The sequence below is a fragment of the Sinocyclocheilus rhinocerous genome, unplaced genomic scaffold (genome assembly GCF_001515625.1).
Source record: "Sinocyclocheilus rhinocerous isolate Xijiao unplaced genomic scaffold, SAMN03320098_v1.1 scaffold368, whole genome shotgun sequence".
Lineage (NCBI taxonomy): Eukaryota > Metazoa > Chordata > Actinopteri > Cypriniformes > Cyprinidae > Sinocyclocheilus > Sinocyclocheilus rhinocerous.
The window spans coordinates 694,068-716,584 of record NW_015664681.1 but is presented as its reverse complement, the minus strand read 5'-3'; the positions used below and the strand labels follow the sequence as shown (position 1 = coordinate 716,584).

At 36.8% G+C, this 22,517-nt stretch overlaps 2 protein-coding genes across 2 annotated transcripts in view; both read right to left on the bottom strand.

The window, feature by feature from the left end:
- Positions 1-11,801, bottom strand: part of b4galnt4b (beta-1,4-N-acetyl-galactosaminyl transferase 4b) — an 84,855-nt gene extending 73,054 nt beyond the window's left edge. The window contains exons 1-2 of the mRNA XM_016541043.1: positions 11,187-11,801; positions 10,711-10,921 (exon numbers count right to left, since the gene is read on the bottom strand). Of these exons, the coding sequence (XP_016396529.1) occupies positions 10,711-10,855 (145 nt within the window). The 5' untranslated portion in view covers positions 10,856-10,921; positions 11,187-11,801. The remainder of the gene's footprint in view (positions 1-10,710; positions 10,922-11,186) is intronic.
- Positions 11,802-16,240: 4,439 nt separating this feature from the next.
- Positions 16,241-22,517, bottom strand: part of LOC107730277 (USP6 N-terminal-like protein) — a 27,720-nt gene continuing 21,443 nt past the window's right edge. Inside the window, exons 12-14 of the mRNA XM_016541063.1 lie at positions 20,129-20,228; positions 19,773-19,925; positions 16,241-17,508 (exon numbers count right to left, since the gene is read on the bottom strand). Of these exons, the coding sequence (XP_016396549.1) occupies positions 16,757-17,508; positions 19,773-19,925; positions 20,129-20,228 (1,005 nt within the window). The 3' untranslated portion in view covers positions 16,241-16,756. The remainder of the gene's footprint in view (positions 17,509-19,772; positions 19,926-20,128; positions 20,229-22,517) is intronic.

Sequence of the window (22,517 nt, the reverse complement as noted above, 5' to 3'; positions counted from 1 at the left end):
CTCCTGAGGGCACTGAGGAGAGACGGGCACCGTATAATGAGGTGTACACCACTCTTCCCCAGAGGGGCCTGCCCTCCGAAGTCCTGAGCCATGGCATCACGACTCTCTAAGCTTAAGTCTCCTATTGAAAACGACGGTCCTCAGACCCGCATCATCTCCTAGGAAGACTAGACTGATAGACCCAGAGCTTGCTCGGGGCAGGACCCAATGAGACACGCTTGGCAGGGCTCCCACGCCGCCAGGTGACCTACTAAGGGAACCAGTCTCTCAAGACTGGCCTCTGGTGCACTTAGAGCGGCGGACCAGCAGGGAATGGCCGAACTAGCTGCCCTAGAAACCTCCCAAGAGGTAGCGAGCCCCTTAGTACTGCTACGTTTCCGGGCGGTGACTGAGAGAAGCGCTCGCCGAAGACCCCTGCGCCCAGAAGCACCGTAGGTGGCAGGGTTGGCAGATCGATCTCCTGAGAGCACTGAGGAGAGACGGCCACCGTATAATGAGGTGTACACCGCTCTTCCCCAGAGGGGGCCGGCCCTCAGAAGTCCTGGGCCTTAGGCGTCAGGACGTTTTAGCTGAAGACTATCCAGTGGGAATGACGGTCCGCAGATCCGCCTTCCGCTAGAAGCCTTCGGCCCGGGAGCGCCACTCTGACTCTAAATTCTGAGGAGTACGAGAAGTGACGCTCCCTATATGAGGAGCTGGAACACGGTTGGTTGGGGTAGCAGTCCCTGTTGACCACCTCAACCTCCTCAGAGGAAGAGAGGTAAAGACATGCTCTTACTCGAGAAATTTTTATCCCAAGAGGATAAATACTTAATTTTATTCCTCAGAATTAAATGCAATTAAACAACCAGTCGAGTAAACACGGTCTGGTGTGATAAGATTCATATCAAAATCGAAAAAGATATATCTAACTTCTCATAATCAGATAAATACCTCATTTAATTCCTCAGAATTAAATGCAGCCAAACAACCAAACGAGTAAACACGGTCTGGTGTGGTAAGATTCACATCAAAAACTGAAATGATGTAATACACACGTTGCCTCGGCAGCGCGCGAGCCGCTTGGTCGCACAAACAATATAGAAAGGGCGAGCCGTCTCCAACCCATCCGCTAGATCCACGTGCGATCCCCGTGATCTGAATCGCCGCCATGCCTCAGCAATAGCGGGACCGAACCGCGAGCTCGCAAGCACGGACACACTCCTCGGAGCGTGCCCGGCTGGAGCGAAGCATTCAGCGGGGAGAAGCACAATAAGCCCCTTATTTCCGAGAGCTGACTGCGCGCTCATTATAATATTAGGTATAATATGCTTGTGTAACTGATGCTTGTGTAACTGATGCTTGTGCAACTGGCGAGCTCATCGACGCCCTCCATATCAACCTCGGAGGAGGAAGACAGGCGGAGCGTCGAGCCCTCTCACTGGGGGGAAAGAACCGCAGAGCGTTGGACTGATTTCATATGTGATTCAGAGCATGGTCACGCTGGGGGCGTTCCCAAAGCGTTTCCGACGCAGCTCGAGTTCCTGAAGGGGAACATATATAACATAATGCATATAACCCTCTTCTACATGTTTTGTTGTTTGTTTAAATGCTAGCATAATGGTGATTGCTTGATGATCTGAGAACTTAATGAATAAAAAATTTATTAAAATGAATTAAATCATATCCTTCAGAGACAGATATTTGCTTGAGATGTTAAAGTGAACACAACTATCTATTAACACTGAAAGTTCAACAGATTCAACAGTGCTGAGAAAAGAGTGTACATGATGGACTTGAATAGAACAGATGGTAAAAGGCTAATCTTCAAATTATTCTGTAAAAAAATGAACAAATTAATGTTTGAATAAAAAATAATTGTACAATATTTTAGCACAAGTGCAAGTGCAAAACTTTCACTATTGCAAAATGTAAAGCGAGTTCAGAAATACATCGTACACAGACAGGTAACATTCACACAACAAGAGCTTCTGATGTACTCTGACGAAAGATGTTCACCTACAGTGCTTGTGGGATAATAATGGGGTAAAACCTACAGAATGTTGAAATAATGATTTAAATTATACCTGCACCAATTTGTCACATTACACTTACAACAAAGCAAACTGTTGCTCTCGTCAAAGCAGCAGGCTGAGGTAACACATCCTCCACCCACACGATTCTATAGCAGAGATCTCTGTCTATAGTCAACAAGCTGGCTAGCAGACAAGCTCTTTGAAAACAAGATATGTAGCAGTTTTAAGGAAAAGAAAATGCATGGCTGATGTGTCTCCATCTGACATAGACAGGGAAATATCTACTGTAGATATTTCTGAACAACACATTAAAAATATTTAACTTTATATTGAGTACTGATTACCAATTGATGTACTGTATAGTTTCAAAGTGAAAAAACAAGCAGCATCCCAAAGACCCTCATGTGTCTGGAACCACTTGGGCTGTCGCGATAACCGCAATACCGCGCTATTGGCAGCATCTCTGTAGCCATGCTAATAAAATACAACTACCACTTAATTGTTTTCAATTCTCCAGACCTATATAACAGTGGCTACAATAATGCTCTCTTCTATTGTCTGATTCAACTGGACGTGTCAAGAAGCTCTTCGCTGATTGGCTTGCGCTAGAACGCGTCATGCGAATTTTCCGCTCAAGTTGAAATTTTTTACCTTGCGCAAAAGACGCGATTGAGGCAAATATCGTGCGTTCGCGGCAAACGCGTCACGCATTTTGCGTCATTCGCGTCGCCCGGCGCGAATTCGTCTCTATTTGCGTCTTTGCGTTGACTTTGTATGTTGAATAATTACATTCGCGTCTGGTGTGAACACACCATAACACATTTCTAATATTCAAATCCGTTAAAGGATTTTTAGGCTGCATTAATTAGGACAACCGGAACTGGGAACACTTCCCATAACATCCGATGTACTTGCTACATCTTTAGAAGAATGGCATCTACGCTTATATTAGTCTGTTTCTTTCTTATTCCGAGGTAGGGCTGTCACGATAACCGCAATATCGCAATACTCGTTTGCTCGTCCTATTGACGAGCAAACCACAGAGGAATGCAAGAACCGCAGAGGAATGCAAGAACCGCAGCAACCGCAATTTTTGCGTGTTTTCTTTTTTTTGTAAGGTTATTCCCTTCTCGTTTTACACTTCATGCATGTGGACTAAATATTAAACAAGTTAGTAATTATAACATAATGTGTACCATGCTGATTTGTACAGAGGCTCCGTAGATTTGCACTTAACAAGCCTAAACAGACAGTGAATGAGAGAGAGATCGACTGAGCGCGTGCGATTACTTGCGTCTGTCCTCCAGGCCGAGTCATATATATTTGTGAAAATATGTTGTCATGTCCAAGGAAAGCGAAATCTCTGTCTTAGCATCGATCGACACATAGCTGGTCAGCCGAGCCTTCTAAAGTGGCGCTCAAAGTTCAAATGATTTCAACAGCATGTTTCATTACGTCTCTTTGAATGAATGAATCAGCGTTTTTGAACGTGTAGTTGAATGAACGGTTTAAAGACTCACTCAAAGACAGTCCCTTTCCATCACCTTGTGGCGCAACACTGTAACTGCACTGACTGACAGCCCGTCCAGAACGTGCGCAGGTGGAAATATCAATAGAAAGTCTCTTGTCCAGTCAGATTAGAAAATCAGATTACAACTAGGCTAACTGTTACACATATAGGCTAACGATAACCTAACGATCTTATTGTCAGGTTTATGTTCTGTTATGTGGACCGTTATTTTGTCATTCTCTTCTGTTTACTTCACTTCCTGTTTCAACGCTATTTGGTTTCGGTTTCATCGTCTTCTGAATATGACCTCGTTAGTTATATAAATTATGTATATATATATATATATATATATAATTTGTGTGTGTTATCAATAGAAAGTCTCTTGTCCAGTCAGATTAGAAAATCAGATTACAACTAGAGGTTTATGTTCTTGTGTGTGGACCATTATTTTGTCATTCTCTTCTGTTTACTTCACTTCCTGTTTCAACACTATTTGGTTTCGGTTTCATTGTCTTCTGAATATGACCTCGTTAGTTATATCGTAACACATAAACACACAGATTATATATATATATATATATGTGTGTGTGTGTGTGTGTATGGCGTTAATACCGCATACCGCATTATTGAGCCACTCAAAATTACCGCAAGGGAAATTCCCTCACCGCAACAGCGCTAGGAACCACGTTCTAACGCCACAGGATCTGCCACTGCTAGATTTTTCTAGGCCTCTGTTACAAAATTATGAACCTATTAACAGTGTGGGTCATTTGAGAAGTTACTGGAGTAACAAGCAGGCAGCAACTATAACATTGCTTTCATACAACAAACAAGAAATTAATATTGAACCCCCAATGAAAATAGCTCCAAACTGTAGTGTCTGGACAAGTGCACTGATACAAACAGAGAAAAGTCGACTGTTGGACTGTTATATCAGCATTCTTGGATTCAAGAACTGGTATAACTAACTTCTATAGGCTGCACTGGCTGTTTAAAGGGGTCATATGATGCGATTTCCTTCATCACTGTGTCTGTCACTCGACTCTGTTCCCCTTTCGGGCTTGAACTGAAACGAAGCGTTTGAGAGAGGCGGGGCATAGAGGACCTACAATAATGTACAGTATTTGAAAAATAATGTGTTTTTTGAACATTAAAGCATGTCAACATATTCTGTTACACCAAATACACAAAATAATGATCTTTAAAAAAGCATCATATGACCCCTTTAAAAGATGTAGGGGCTGTAAGCATTTTTAATGTTTTTTTAAATAGGTCACCCAACAAGGCTGCATTCATTTGATCAAAATATATTCACAAACTATAGCACTGTGAAATATTATGTATGTATGTATGTTTTTGTGACCCTGAACCACAAAACCAGTCATAAGGGTCTTATTGAGATTTATACACCATCTGAAAGCTGAATAAATAAGCTTTCCATTGATGCATGGATAGGATAGGACAATATTTGTCCAATATACAACTATTTGAAAATCTGGCATCTGAGGGTGCAAAAAAAAAAAAAATATTGAGAAAATCGCCTTTAAAGTTGTCCAAATGAAGTTCTTAGCAATGCATATTACTAATCAAAAATTAAGTTTTTATATATTTACGGTAGGAAATTTACAAAATATATTCATGGAACATGATCTTTACTTAATATCCTAATGATTTTTGGCATAAAAGAAAAATCGATCATTTTGACCCATACAATGTATTGTTGGACTGGTTTGTATGACTGGTTTTGTGGTCCAGGGTCACATATAACAAATTGCTTGAAAGCCTCAATATTTTAAGTGACATTACTATGGCTTTACCCTAATAAGAACAAACTTACACAGCTCAACTGAGAAGAGAGACAGACATGAAGAAAAAATGATATAATGATGGCATTACTGAATGTCACACCATCTTCTGGATCAACTCAACCAGCCTATTGCACCTGTCAGCCTAGCAGATGGATATACGTGTTCCTTTCCTTCTTACTGCAGAACTGCCAGAATAAAAATGTATTTATGCTCAATACATTGACATTTGCTGGTCTATAACATTTGCTCATGGAATGAGTTTATGAGGTAAACAAATTATCAGTATTGTCAAAAGATTACTAATGAAGCAGAGGATGCAATTAAACATAATAATGTTTAAGATTTCAAACTGTGCATAGCAATATAGAAATGTCCTACAGTACAAGCAAATTTGTTAAACATTTACATGCAACCTGCAACCTCCCATATAGTCCCCAAATAAAAGAGCCATGAATAAGGAATGATAATGGCTCCTCAACAATTGGACTGAGGCCATGCAGAGCACACCTTCAGCCCCAGAGCCAGAGCCACTGCTGCCTCCAGGAATACCAATGAGAGTTTCAGGTGCCAGCAACTGAAATCAAAGGCAATGAGATGCAGCCAAATTTTTTTTTTTTTTTTTTTGGGGGGGGGGGGGGTCTTTTATATGTTTTGAAGGCACCAAGACCCAACCAGTTCAGTCAGAGCTTCATCTGTGACCACAGTTATCGTATTATGCTTTGAAAGGGCTTACATGTCAAGCATTAGTGGTTTCATTTCATTCATTAACATCTGAGATAACCTGCTGAAGGAAGAAATGGGCATGGCACAGTTGGGCATATCCATTTTGAGTGCAGCCCAGTGGCTTCATACCTGAACATATGACCCAAAGAGGCCAGCCTCAGTCTAAACTTCAAAGCAGGTGTAGGTGACACATGAATGGCTCCTTGGATATCAGCCGACTGGCTCCCAATTAACTGAGTGGGTGGTAGACAAACTACTAAATGCAGTAAAGTATTAAACATGTCTTTGTCCTACATGGACCTGTTGTTATAAAAGCTGCAGTGTTATTAATTGTTTTTTAATTTTTGAGCCAAATCTCAAAATTGTTCTATGGTGACTGTCTCAAGCAAGAAAAGCATAAAAGTGTTAATAAACACCCCCGGCATAATTGTACAAGTGTCTGTTTTAGTAAATGGCGATAATTTATTTTCATCCATATATTTCTGAAAGCATAGGAATTGATACATTTTGTCTCTGAAAACCATGTCCTCTGGTGTGACACCATATCCTGATTTTAAATTGGCCAATTCCAGAGAAAACTTTAATTAGTTGAAGGACCCCATTCATGGTCGTGTTACTGAAGCCCCCTGTCAAGTCCATGACATCTGCACATGGTAAATTTTTGTCTCAGAATTGTTCAAATATTTAAATTTTTCGGAACCACTACAAAAGTGTTACGTTTTGTTGTCCTTTGGTGTGACACCCCTAAATTATATTTTTTAATTAAAAACTGTACATTAAACTACATAAGGACGGAAAATTATGCAAATGTGTCTTGCTTACCGCTAATGACAGGTTAGCTCGGAATAGCAAGGTCATTAATTGACACAAAAGGCTGAAACGTCCTTTGGTGTGACAGAAAATTTCCTACAAAGATGTCACACCAGAGGACAAGGTCTCTTTAAAAAGCATTTTAAATAATTAAATAAGGTTTGTTTAACTCCTTTTTATTCTTTTTGGTCATTTTCAGTGTTCTTAAATGCAATAATTACATTAATTAAACTATTTTCTGATGTTTTTACAGAAAACTTGTACTGTTATAAAGTGTCATGAAAATAAGTATAAAATGTGGTAATTTGTTTTTGAGACAGAAAGAATTGAGGGAGAGAAATTACTGGAAGAGAGAGGACATGGAAATATAGACAGAAAAATAACAGGGATCCACGCAGAAGGGAGGAGATCAGTGATGCAGAAAGAAAATTGAATCAAAATGATGCCTTAAAAAGAGTAGCCTTAAAGTTTTAAAAAATGCATTCACATGTTAATGAATATAGTTTGAATATTAATCATATTTAGCTGTGCCACACATACAGCAGGGGGCTAGAAGAGTGTCAGTAACATACTGATTGCGTAAGAGACTGAATTGTGTTGAAAATTAATTTTTGTTTTGTTTAAAAAACATGTTGATATTGTTTGTATCAAAATAAAACTTTCTTTCTCCTTTGACATGTTCAAAATTAAATAGAAATAATTTAATAACTACCATTTCTGTCCTTTAGTGTGACGTGATGTCCTATGGTGTGATGTAATGTCCTATGGTGTTACACACATTAAAGAACCACAGATTTGTTTTTATTTATTTAAAATATCTTTTAAAAAAGCAGTTGAGTATTGCAAAAGGACAGATACAAATATCACTCAACTTTAAATTTTATAATTTTCAGCAGTTTTGAACGGTTGACAGCAAAGTTTGTCTTGAAATTGTCCAACAAGTCATGGGGGAAAAAATATGGTAATTATAATTTCATATTAAATAAATAGCACTATATGAAAATAAGTGTCTAACAATGGAGATAAATCTCTCTCATGCTATTTATGTATTATTAAGAGATTTTTTTTTCTTAATTTTTACTGTCACACCATAGGACAAATTTATGGTACAGTTCAATAAAAATGTTTAAAAAATAAGTGAAAGAATTGACGAAGTTAGTGACCCTTTATATTTTCTCAAAGATCAGACTTCACACTACATAAATACATGCATTTCTTTTTCAAAAAAGGTATTTTACAAAAAAAAGCATTTTTACTGCCTATTTGTCAACTACTCATATATATATATATATACACATACTGATAAAAATGTATAGCCTGAATGCACTGTAAGTCGCTTTGGATAAAAGCGTCTACTAAATGCATAAATTTAAGTTAATTTAATATATATATCTTTGTATTTGTGTCAAGATTGTCCCTATCAAATAAATGTAAACAGCTTAGGTCAAACATAATCTTAAAGTAATCAAAAAGTAGTTAAACTATATTACCTAAAATGTGTAATGTAATAGATTACATTACTACCATTTTTATCATGTCATTTGTATTCAATAATGGACTACAATTTGTAAGTAATCTACACAGCACTGACAATAAATGAGCTAAGAATAACTGCAAGAAAGAAAATGTTTCGAGTGTCTCTTCTAACTTGTCATCTTGAAAAAAAGATTTCATATTTCAAAATGTGCTTCTGCCTGGATTCTCTGACTGGCAGTATGCTCATCAAAATCTGCATGTTTTATGCTCTTCCTGTCTTGGTGCTGAGTGGACCACCACCTGCTCCATGTGTCCTTGCCCCGAGCCAAGTCAACAGACAACGGACTGTTCAGTCACCTAAACACAAATGCAGGATCTCTCCCGCTGATGAAAAGAGGCACATTCAAGATGCACAGTATAAATGCAATGCAAATACTGCTTGTTGAGCTGGCTTATATCCTAATTACGTTACTCAGGCTTGGTCATTTTTATTTCAGTGTGACAGCAAGTGTGTCTCCAAAAGACCTTTGTCCACAGAGATCAACATGTCCTCCAAGACGATTACCTCCCCTCTGACTAATGACTAGCCGGGGTGAAGAGATTTTAGAGCTCAGCCCTCTTACTTCCCACCTATAGCACGTCTCACTTGAGATAACAGTGGCATCTGTCCAAAACACCCATTTGCATAAGCATTACCTTGTGTGTTGAGAGGAGCTTAACACAAATGTCATTAACCTATGGGTTAAAAGAGTCTGCACCTCTAATTTCTCTCCCTGTCAACTTCAGCCACAGAATTCACAGCAACTAGCTTCCATTTTTAAATCTCAATCAGTGGAAAACCAAGGGGGAAAAAGCCTTGAGCCTTTATGCTATAATTAGAAATATACAAATTTATTCCTCTCTCAAATACAGTCATGGTTTATCACCTAATCTGCAACAATTACTTCACCTCTAATAACAAAGGACATACGACTTCAAGGTAAAAGTTAACGAGAGGCTATGATTTAAGAAATCCAATTTAGTTGGACTAGAAAGCTAAATTAGAAATTGTTAAAAAATTTCCTCAGAGCAAACATGAGGTATTTTTGCATTAGAGAGGATATGGGTGTGGTCTGGGAAAAAAAGAAGAAAGTGTTTAAATGTTAAAAATCAAGCTTTTAATTAAGTATATTAATTAGTGAATGTGCTGATTATTTGATAACATATCATAACTTGTGCAGTTCAAACTATTTATCAACATCTGTATTACTATACATGAAGCGTGAAGAATTTACATTTAAATACTGTTGTTGAAACATCTTTGTATATTATAAATGTAAAACTTTTTTTTCAAGGTTAAGGCAGTGTTATTCAGTCAAGAGAAGAAAAGTCACATATGAGCTAGATGAAAATGTCTGAGCATTGAAATTAATTTTATGCATATTATCTACTGTATGAATCACATTCTGGACATGTAAAAAGCATTTTACATCAACCTCTCTTATGAACACGCACACACGCATATTACCAAGTTTAACAGGAAAATGTGTAAAAGGCCACTTGTGCTCCTAGATTTGTGTGTGGCAAGTGATTATTCCTGACAGTAATTAAAGGAAGGCAACTCTTGTCACTGAATTGGTACCTTTAAGGACATTCATCAAATTGTGCCTGTGGGTTAGACTTAATTTCTCTTCAAAAAGCATAAAAGAAAATCATCTTTGCACAGAGCCACTTTGAGTCTTATCTGTAGTACTAATGGTTGTACAACCCAGAGTACAAATTAGTTTAGGAATAATCAGCAGTAAGGCCACTTGTGCTCCTAGATTTGTGTGTGGCAAGTGATTATTCCTGACAGTAATTAAAGGAAGGCAACTCTTGTCACTGAATTGGTACCTTTAAGGACATTCATCAAATTGTGCCTGTGGGTTAGACTTAATTTCTCTTCAAAAAGCATAAAAGAAAATCATCTTTGCACAGAGCCGCTTTGAGTCTTATCTGTAGTACTAATGGTTGTACAACCCAGAGTACAAATTAGTTTAGGAATAATCAGCAGGTAGCTGGGCAGAAATAAGCGATAATTAAACTTTAACCTGAAGGAAAAATCCTCATTTAGATCATACAATGGCTTTAGCAATGGACAGCTCAATTTTACTGCACTGCCTTGCTCATTAACCTGCTTCTGAAACCCAATAGAAAGATTCAATTGATATGTAAGAATAGTCTAATTTTCACAGTCAACTTTGCGCAATTGGATTTTTGTGCACAATCCCATTTAAAGCTATCGGAGACATGTTTATTACGGCTTCAGTGGGCATTACTGTTCTTTGAAGAGAAATGCTCCATGCTCCATTCAAGGCTATAGCAATAGTGCAGTTTCATTAATACTGACCTTTCCCATAGTTGAAGTGGAGTTTGATGGCTTTGCCTTGGTTGATGTGAAGATACGTGAACCCAATGGCAAACATAAGCAAAACGAGCAGCAGAAGGAGTTTGAACTGCTTGCGGATCTTCTTCAGAGGAAAGCGCATCCTCATCACAGCAACATCACCCACTCAGTGGAAAATTCAGACTTGTGCCCCTTCAGCGTTGATGTTGTACAGCTAGAATGCCAAAAGATGTTGAAATGATGTTTTGCACTCACAATACCGGTAATAGTTTCCAGATTATAACAGATTTAGACTTGCAATTGAACACCTTCCTTTATATACTTATCTTTTAACAATGACATTCTAAACTTCAGAGTAGCCTAGGCTACTGAAGGGGAGGCTATTTATTATAAATGACATTTACACAGCCACATGTAATCTACATTCGTCATAAATTTCACAGGCAGTTATTATTGCTTTAATAATCGCGAATACTTACCGTAGACGTGTTTTTCTCAGTAAAACTGGCATGTCTAACCGGTGTCACCATAGGAGACCTGTGTGTTGGCTGATGCTGCGCTGTCTTGTGTCTATCTTGACTGCTCACTTGAGTCCAGCCAGAACAATATTTGGTATAAAAAGAGGGGCAGCTCATCATTTCTGTTATTAGAAGTGTCAATACAGGAAAAACACACACATTATTACACAATGACGGGTTTGGTGAGGCAGCCGTCAAACTTACTGTACGCACTCAATTCCTTTTCGATATGTCTTCATAAACAGAGGCTTTCATCCTAAAGTCCTGTTATAAGAGTTTTGTACAAATCCTTATTCCAGGTTCGTTATATGATGAGCGGACAGTGGACGCGTTAAATTATTTGTTTTTCACGGTTTAGTCTCGTTTATTGCAAAAAAGAGAGCTGGAGACAAATAGAGCTGTGTAAACATCAATGAAGCGTCGCTGTTTTGTGGTTTTGTCTCGTGCCTCTTCTCGCGCTGGTATTCACGAGCACGCTTTTGTTTCTTCGGTCTGTTTCACAGACGAAAAAAAACGACCGCAAACATATTCGTGAAGTGCCATCTCAAATCCTTGTGTTGAGTGATTTTTATTCGTCTTAAGTCCTTTTTGTTTTGGTGTTCTCATCTACGGAAGAAAACTGAAATATTTTCCTCAGCAGCATCAGCGCACTTGTCCGACTGCATCCCATAGTTGCATCCTGGTCTTCATCTGATGGATAGAGGGAGCTGTTTTACCTTCATGTGCGCACAGTCACAGTGCTTTACCTGAAGGGCTCAGAATGATCACTGAACAGTGTTGCATGCTCCTTCATTCTCTTTACACTGACAAGCTCTTAAAAGACGTTAGTTACACTATTTTAAACAAGTTACTAATAGGGTAATGATGCATGAGACTGCTGTTCGTTATAATAATGAGTAATTTATGCCACATAATGATTTGGGCTATGAAAATGTAAGTTTATAAAAAAGTATCCACACTCTTATGGCAAAATACATAATAGCCTAATAATCTTGTAATATAAACTTGAATACTGTTGAATAAATATGTCCCCTGATCTTGTTTGATACCATATGTGACACTGGACCACAAAACCAGTCATAAGGGTCAATTTTGTATGGTTTGTTAGGATAGGAAAATATCTGTCCAAGATACAACTATTTGAAAATCTGGGGCCCGTACACAACATTATAATATTATTTTCAAATTAATTTATAAATTATTATTATTTTAAATGATGTCCCCGGATTAGTAGTACCATATTACTCTTGTAATAAGGTAGCAGTGGCTGGGATAGATTTTAAATATCAGTTACACTTAAAAAGATGCAATCTAATCCTGTTTACATGAAATAAACCTGCTCCCGAGCAGGTTTAAGTTTACGGACCTGTTGCTATGACACCAAGTCCAGGATGAGCTTCGAAGAACCAAAGAATCCAAGATCATGCCAAATCATCAACAATCAAATCCAGCTAACTGAGTTAGCGACGTACGAAGAACGGGCCCCTGGACTCTGAGGGCGCAAAAAAATCAAAATATTGGGAAAATTGTCTTTAAATTTGTCCAAATCAAGTTATTAATGCATTGTTATTATAATGCATATTACTAATCAAAAATTAAGTTTTGATATATTTATAGTAGGAAATTTACGAAATATCTTCATGGAGCATAAAAGAAAAATCGATCATTTTGACCCACACAATGTATTGCTGGCTATTGCTACAAATATACCCATGTGACTTATAACTGGTTTTGTGGTCCAGGGTCACATATTACGTTTTTTTAGAATATGAATGTAACTTAATAATACGTCAAAAATCTCAATGCTTGGATTAGAAATTGAGTTTAAATGATGCAAATCATCCTTTTTGTAATTACATCAAATTCACCATATTGATTATATTACTAAACTATGAATAAAAATGCCTGCATATATTTGTGGTATTTAATGTGTTTGAATAAAATTGCATTTTTTACATAATTTTGCAAAACTTCCATCATCTGTAAAATTGGACTGCTCCAAAACATTTTAGACATTGTAATTATGTTAATCGTATAAAAAAACATATAGTGAAAATATTAATTGTAAGACCCTACTACTAGCATTACTAGAGTTTTATTTTTTATATTAGCATTTATATAAAGGTGTGTGTGTGTGTATATATATATATATATATATATATATAAAGGTATTATATATAGTATTTATTATAGATTTATATATAAGGTATTTATATAGATTTATATACATCTTTTTATATGTTTAAGTAAGTTTTAGGTAGTATGTGGGCATGATGATATTTACAGCAGTTTCTGTTTTGAACCATGCCTAAAACACTAGCAGAAGAGTCTATTATTAAAGGCTCATGGAGGAGGGCTGGATAACAGTTTGGTCTGAATGAAGCATCCTTTAGCAAAACCCTGAGTATGTTTGGATTAAAGGTGCTCCATTTGGAGATAATTCTTTCAGGCACCTAACCTTTGAAAACTGACGCCTGCCTTGCCTTCCTTATTTTGGATGCTGAAACACCAGTGGTCTCGATAAACATGTCTTTGAACAGATAACCTCAGGCACAAAGCAGGAGGAGAAAGAGAGGTATGTGAAATCTCAACTTCTCCAAGTGTGTGGTTTGAGTGCTAATGTTCAGCTTGTAAGGGTTATAAACCCTGAGAGTTGTCTGTCTCAGTTCAAAGGAGCTGATAAAAATCAAAGCTGAAAATGAATTGACAAGATTTTTTTCCCCCAGTCCTGCTGCTTGATATATTTGTCTGCTATCTTTCAACCCGATCTAAAAATACAAATAAATAAATAAAATAAAGTTTTCTTTTTTTCTTCAGATCAAACATAGTTAAAGGCCAGGGAAAGTCATACTGGCTGTGGCTAAATAGATCAGAGTGTGGTCCGATATCCTTTGTAGCATGAAGTGTTGCATTGCAGAACTCAGCACAGATGAGCGCATCAATACCTGCTCAATTATGATGATGAGTGATGTCATCCTTTTTTTTTTTTTGCATCTGCTCTTTCTGTCAGCCCCTCTCATGTAGGCCTATGGCACTCACAATCTGCCAAGGCGTGGCATCCATCACCCAGACCTGTGTCACCACATGCTGTCAGTATCCTCTGCGAGCAGGAAACAAACATGAAAGATCCTCAAATTACAGGTAGTCTGATGATGCTAGCAAATCTCACTGAAGGTTGTATCTCTGCTGTGTTCTCAATGGGAAGGAAATCTAATCCATTGCTGTTCCTACGCTGTTGTTCACTAGAAGACTTTTCCATTACAAAATAAAGATGAAGAATAATAAGATGGATTATAATGTTGTTGAACTTTTGCTGAGAATAAGGAACTAAAACGTGGTGAATGATGGCGAATCAGCGAGGATCTATTGTAATCATTAAACAAACGATGTATTTACAGAGCCCTCTTGTGGTCACACGGAGCATTCCCGTAATTTGTTGTGTATTGTGTATTTCGAAATAATTCTACACACTCCAAGGAAGATTAGAAAACTTCTATTTATGCAAATCTAATTCAAACATAGAATAACAAAGTAAATAGGTATAGCATAATTTTACTATATACAGACGGAATAAAACCAAAGCCTTTTGGTTGGAGTTCTCAAAATTCCTTAAAAGGGAATGTACACGGTCCATAACTCAAATACTGCACTGAACTTTTTTTTTTTGAATTTCAAACAGATAAACATGACATTGCAGAGGCATCTGACAGAGTCCACACTGTAATAGAATGTAAAACCATCAATGAAAAAAAGGGGCTTAGATAACTGGTATGTAATTAATGTATAATTATTTATGTTTAGAATACTTTTGTTCACTGATTCCCAGCTATTCTGTTTTAGATTAAAAAAATTTTTTGTAGTTTTTGTCCTGGTTTACATATGACGAGAAACATGGTTTGGCAAAACAATTCACATATAGCGTCAAAGCTGAATCGGTTAAACCTGTTGAAATTGTAAACCTGAAGCACTTCCTGGGCACAGCCTTCTAAGACCAGTTGACCGTTTACAAAAAGCAAGCATATGCTAGATAAGACCATCAGAAAGCAAATCTGACATTTAAGTCATTTATGTTGCAAATACAAAATCCTATAAGCACTAAAATACAATACTCTGAAAAGCTAAATATACAAAATGTTCACACAAACAAAAAACAAGTACAAATACCAAATGTACAGAAAGTTGTGTTTAGAAACAACCAGAAAAGTATTGCTGAATCTTATTAAAGGCCATGTTTAATATTGCCATCAGCTGGGAAGTTAAATCGCAAAGACACTGCAGCCGTCTCAATGAAACTGTGCCAAATCATTTTGAGATGAACATACTCTAACAGACTGCTGCACATTCCATTAAACTATTGTGTGGTGTTTTCTATCAGAATAATAAATATTGGCTTGTGGACACTGCAAAATTGGCATCATACCATAAAGCTGGTATCAACAAACAATTCACATCACAAACCATTCAAATTACCACAGACTACAAGCATATAACTCTCTACTTTCTTATCAGAAAGGATAAGCTACTGTATTATTTAACATGGAGTGGTTTGTGATATTAACAAATAATTGCAATATTCTGTCGAGCCATCCCTAGTGAGAAATAAAAACACGAAAATGTATTTGAAAAACATTTCATTCCAAGTATACTTACAAATACATTTACATATTTATATACTTAATAAAAAATACCCGGCAGTATAATTTTAGTATACTAATTTGGAACAACTAATTTTGTACTTAATGCACTTTAAGCGTGCAGAAGTAGTGCCGAAGCCCAACTAAAGATATACTGAAGTATATTTGATTGTGCTAAAGTGCAACTATTATATTCTAAAGTATAGTTCAGGTACACTTTGAATATGTATTTAAAGACCGATATTATTCAAAGATCATACAATCCTCATAAATAGTGATATTTTAGGCTTAATATTAAGAAATGTGCATTGTACACAAGTAGTACTCCAAATAAAATTTAATTATAATTTTAATATCAGTAAGTCTCGAGCGATATGTCAATAAATATGTTAACTATACTTAGTATGAAATAAATGTATTTTAAATATATTAAGTTTTTACTAGGGATAGCATATTAACGAAGGGTTGATTTTGAATGTTGAAAATCACTGTAGTGAAATCAGTCATATTGCAGAGCGTGGTTCCGACCTTTTCATTACAGCTTTCACCATTTCATTAAATTTGAGCCCAGAAATTGCAAAGACATCGGCGGTGTTGTGGTGTAATTGAGTGGCAGTTCTGTACAAACCCAGAAAATGTGAGAGAAAAGTTGGAAGGCAGTTGTTCTTAAAACAATTGGCTATATGCCGAGTTGTGTATTAAGCAGTGAGCCAGCTCACTTTTGATATGAAGCTTTTATCTCTGTCATATGTGCCAGCTGCGATGTTTGTGCAAATGCATCACAAAGTGAGTTCAACCAGAGCAAACTTGAGTTGCTGAAAAGACAAATGCTGAAAAATCAATAATGCTCTCCACAGGATCACTGGCAAAGCACTTGAATAAAAGTCAGTTGGCAGCTTAAAATGTCTCTGATTTGGGCAGGTGTTGGCTGGAATGAGGCGGGTGCTGGAACAGAGGGTCTGAATGGACTGTGGGGATTCGTTTGGCAGGTAACTGTGACAGCTCACAGGCTGTTGAGGAGATCTTAGGTGAGAGTCTTTCTGAAAAATTGTCCATATTCTGACTTTCATCATCCCCTACCTGTCCCTCATACTTTTCAGAACTGGAAACGCCAGAAGGCTGCATTGAAACAGATTCGAAATTGTCTGAGGGTAAATCACTCGCCACACTGCCCCCTGCTGTCTCTGAAGTGTCCTGCTCCAAGTTCTGAGATGCTTGTGAAAGTTTTTTCTCATCCACATTTGAAGGTGCAGTAAGGTTGCACAGCTCCGGTTGGTTTTGAGTCTCATTAAGCTCAGGTACAGGAGGTTCGTATGGAGGAGGCCATTCCCCGCCGTCCTCAGGGGCTCCTATCATTCCGTCAGGTGTGAGGGGAATCTGGCTGTGCACTAGAACGGGGTCCGGTGAGGGGAGGGGAGACATGCTGCCAGTCCCTCCATCGTTGTAAGGCTTCTTTTCCTGTGAAGGGCTGTCATCCAGCATGATGGACTCCTGCTGTAGAGAGATGTGCAGAGAGGCAGGTGGCCGTTTGATGAGCTGGGCTTTGTTGGGTGTATCTTCTGAAGGGCTCGGTTTGGGCCGTTTGACTGGCGTTAGAACAACGGGCAGCTCCAGGCCCAGAGGTTTTCGAGGAAACTCATCAGGCTTAGCTGTGAATACAGAAATAATGAATGAGAGTGGACTGAAAATGTAGGTGACCTACATGAACTCATTAGCTGTGGCCAAAAATATATCATTTATGCTGTGAGGTAGATAGAGCACTGCATGTTTTCATATACAGTATGAATAATGAAATGAGAATTTTACTGTTAAAATGATCAACAGCAACTATAATTGGGTCATTCTATGAAACAGGTGCTCTTTGGACTGGGTTTTAGAAATCATTTCTGTACAAGTTTATTAGACAAATGTGCTAAAGTGCTAATAAATTGCATTTTTCCATCACAAGCAAAATAATTGCATTTTAATAGATGTTGATATAGTTTGTTCATCTCTTCAGAAAGGTAACTACAGTTAATTTGACACTTGTTATATAATAATAATAATAATAATAATAATAATGTTCATTAGAAAGAGAATTTAATCTAATTTAAATTACATATGTAAGAAGTCTCTCATGTTCACAAAATTATTTGATAAATATACCATAATAGTAAAATTGAGAATTAATATAATTTTAAAACATTTAAAGTAGTATTTTAATATGTAATTTATGTGATGCAAAGCTGAATTTTTAGCAGCCATTACTCCAGTCTCACATGATTTTTCAGAAATCATTTTAATCTGCTGATTTGGTGCTTAAGAAACCTTGCATACTATTAACAGTTGTGCCAATTTGTTTTTTTTTTTGGGAAACCATAATTTCTCTTTTTTTTTTTCAGGATTCCTACACTCAAAAATGTGGGGTTCTTTTTTTTTTTTTACACAAATGCTGGGTTTAGCCTCTTGGGTCATTTTATTTGGTTGTTTTTATTATTTTTACCCAGGTGCTGTTTTTTTTTTATTTTTTAACCCAAATGCTGGGTTCAGCTTGTTGGGTCATTTTATTGGGTTATTTTTTATATTTTTTACCCAGGTGCTGGGTAGGTTTTCTGTAACTAAGTTGCTGGGTCATTTTTAACGCTGGGTTGATATTTTTTTCTACGCAACTGCTGGATTGAGCCTGTCTCTGACGAAACAACCCAGCTGATGAGTTACAATCAGAGCATAGGCTTTTTGAGTCCTCTACAGGAGAGAGCAGTTCTCAGCACCACCGCCGATTTGGTGCACTTCTTCAGTGAAATAAAGGTTTGTATACATTTTCATATGTGTATAATATTATATATATATATATATATTTAATTTATAAAGTCTTTACTGTGCTGTAAATTATCGTTTTACGCAATGCAACGTAAGGACGAGGTGTCAGTTAGCTGCATCGGCAGCGGTCGTTTCGCACTGGAAACGCCTTTTGCTTTGCATAACAAATGGATTTTATTCAATAACCAAGCATGTGTTCGGTCCAATATTTACCCAGCACTCAGGGTTGCCAGGTTTTCACAGCAAAACCCGCCCAATTTCTACTCAAAACTAGCCCAAAACTAACCCAATCGCGTTTCGAGGGAGGGCCCCCAGTAAAAAAAAATAATAATAAATAAAAAAATAAATAAAAATCGCATTCCAGGAGGTAAAATACATGTATTTTGGCAGGGTTCCCCTGGTAAAATTCGCACTCCTGGGCTAATTATCATGTTATTGGGGTCACTTCAACCCGCGGACATGAAAAAAAAAAACCCACGGCCTGTTAAAGGAGACATATTATGCCCCTTTTTACAATATGTAATACAAGTCTCTGGAAGGGGCGGTAATATTATAATGAGATCCCTTTGCCACGTCACCAAGGGAGCGAAATCAGACGCGCTGGTTTTCTCAGACGCTTGCAGAAAAAGGCTTCACAAAACAAAGTTACTGGGTTAGCCTTTTTCACGTTTCCTTGGTTGGTAGATGCACCAGGGACCTGATTATAGCACTTAAAACTTGGAAAAGTCAGATTTTCATGATATGTCACCTTTAAAGTAGCCCAATTCCGCGGGAAAAGTTTGGATGTTTTTAACCCAGCATTTTTTAGAGTGTAGATGAATAGAAAGGTCAAAAGAACAGCATGTATTAAAAATTAAAATATTTTGTAACATTATATGAATGTGTCCTTATTGAATAAAAGTATTTCTTAAAAAAAATAGAAAAAAACCTTACTGAAATTAAATGTCAAATACATATTTTTTAAGTCATGTCATATGCATATGAGGGATACAAACGGAGTCCGTTTCATAGAACGACTCAGTGACATATCCTAATTGATTAAAGCATTCGAAAAACACCACAATGATACTGTATCTAACTGCATGAAGCTATAGGATTAAGAAAACGGCTGAACCTGGTGGTGGGAGGTCAAGCTTCATTTTGCGAAGTTCAGACATGGAAATTTTAAGCTGCTCTATGACAAGGTCATCGTGGAGGTAGATGGACTCTCCAATCTTCTCCTGCAGGAACTCTCTCAGGTCCTCCAGAGACATCTTAAGCAATCGTTCTGAACATGATTAACTTCAGTTAGCCATTTTTCACAGAAGAATCTGCAGTCAATAGATTTCTATAATGTGCTGATAATTTATATGAAGGCAATCAGATGTATTAGCATGCACTATGAGTTTGTTACTGGAGTTTGTTTTATAGATTTTTGGATTAAAATATTGTTAATTTCAGTATTGTTAAAAAAAAAAAAAATGAACTCACTTTTATGGAGCTGAAGGATGGTGTAAGCCATAGCTGTCAGAACTTTCTCACCCTCAAGGATGAAGATGTCCCACAGACGTAAGGTCAAAGTGAATGGGGTCTGAAAATAGTAACAACTTTGTAGATAATCTAAGACCGACATTTCTGCACAAAGGTCCTCATAGCATAATGGAAAACATAAATGTGTAGAATATTTCATTTTAAACTGAGGCCTCTGCTGGTCTAAATCTAATCTGCCTCAGCAAGCTGCCAGTCCACAAGCACAGCTCTGAAACCGAGCTGTACTGGATTCTGCAGCGCTGACAGTGTCTGCTCTCTTTCCTCTTCCAGCAAACCCACAGGATTGTGTGTATACGGAGAGTAAACATTGAAACACCCTTGTCTGCCTGCTAATTGCACACTGCTCCCTCTATCATGAGGCCCTGACAAAGAAAGAGGAAGAAGCACTTCAGCCGCTTTCTGTCAGTTTCTTAAAGCCTAATTCCTCTTCACAAAGTCCACCAACCTCAATCTACATTGCCATGCTTTATAGTGTTTTAATGTGGCTGCTTATTAGCCATTTTCAAATGAGACCATGTTACGTACAGTATATCATGGGTCTGTTCTGAACCTAGTTTTTTTTGGTCAAATTTAGGGCTACTAAAATAAGTTGGATGTCAGAAACTAGCGATTAGAAACTTAGGAAAGTGGTGCACTGTGCCAAACATTGACCAATAACAATCTGTTTGGCGCCCATTAATTATGGTCACTGTACCTAAACATTTTTCCTAATGTAACCAAATGCCTTGTCCAAATACCCACACTTGCGGTCTTTGCACTTGACCACTTGACTACTTCTATGACGTATTTCCTGTATTTGGTGAAGTGTTTTCATTACCTGATGGGACACACTTATAGTGTTATAAAAAGGCAAATGTTTACAGAGCTTTATTTTTATTTTCAATACTTTGCATTTTAAAATCAACTTCTAAATGTCTGTTCAGTAGTCCCTATAACAGATGACAATTTAATTTTGTGGTGCTTCTAGTGATAAAAAGAAGTTGCAAATGTTGTACAAAACAATTATCATTTGCACCAATAAAACATGCAACTCTTTGTTTTACTACCAAATTATATGTAATATCTAATTATTATTAATATTTGACATACATTGGAAAGGTTTCCGTGACCTCTCACAAGATCTCGGCAAAGTCTCACTTCCTGTCGCGCGCACGTGCTCTCAAGTGGCCAAGACCGCAAGTGTGGGTATTTGGACAAGGCAAAAGTGTGTTCATCTGAGTGTGCTTGTTTAACTCTATTTTAGGGTGCTGCTTTATTTTTGGGCAGCATCATGTCCCCATAAATCTATCACTTTTTACTATTTTTTTATAGATTTTAATGTTTAACCCTTAACCTAGACCTTTACTATTACAATATGAGTATCTATTATAAAAAGATCAATTATGCATTTACTTCTGATGATGATCTAAAAATAGGTCAAGTAAACCTAAATAATTTCAGTTTATATTATATATTATGAAATAAAAAGATTCAACATATGTAATTATATTACTATGTGTGATGTCATTTTGAATGATTTTGAGCCAGTGGACATGTATACGTACATAATTTGCTAATTAAAGCATTTTCATATAATAACTAAATAACAGTTTTCATTTTTGGATGAGCTATATATCTAGTCCATTTAAATAAACTAGTGATAGTGTGAAAAAAAAAATAGTTTTTTTAAGAGGACCGGAGACCATAATCGTGTAATAATTTATTTTATTATGATATGAAACGTCCAATTTTTCTTTCAATAATGTTTTTTAAAGTTTTGCAAGAATTTCGTGATACTAAAAAAAATATTAGTTGCCATAGCAATTGATTTTAAAAGTAGGATGGCTCACTTTTTATAAGATGACTGAAAATTTTACTTGAATTCCTATTCCTAATTCTTACTTTTGGAAACCTAATTGTTTTATCATTACTGTTATTATTATTATTATTATTATTATTATTATTATTATTATTATTATTATTATTATTATTATTATTATTATTATTATTATTATTATTATTATTATTATTATTATTATTATTATTATTATTATTTCTAGAAGTAGTCATTTTGATGAGTCAATAGAAAAAAGATAACCACACAGAATAAATTACACATTATTAAATAAAAAAATAAAAAAAGTGTCCCACAGGAACCTCTACCTCCGCCAGCAGGACCTAAATTTCAGACACAGTAAAGTTTTTTTTTTAATTTGTGCTCATCATTCTCAAGCATAGAAATTCAGATATTGGTGTGTGCTCTTTTATATGGTAATGATATTAATTAGGGGGCGTTTACAAGGCGGAGATCTGACACCAGTCAGCTGCGCACAATTTCAAGATCATTTGC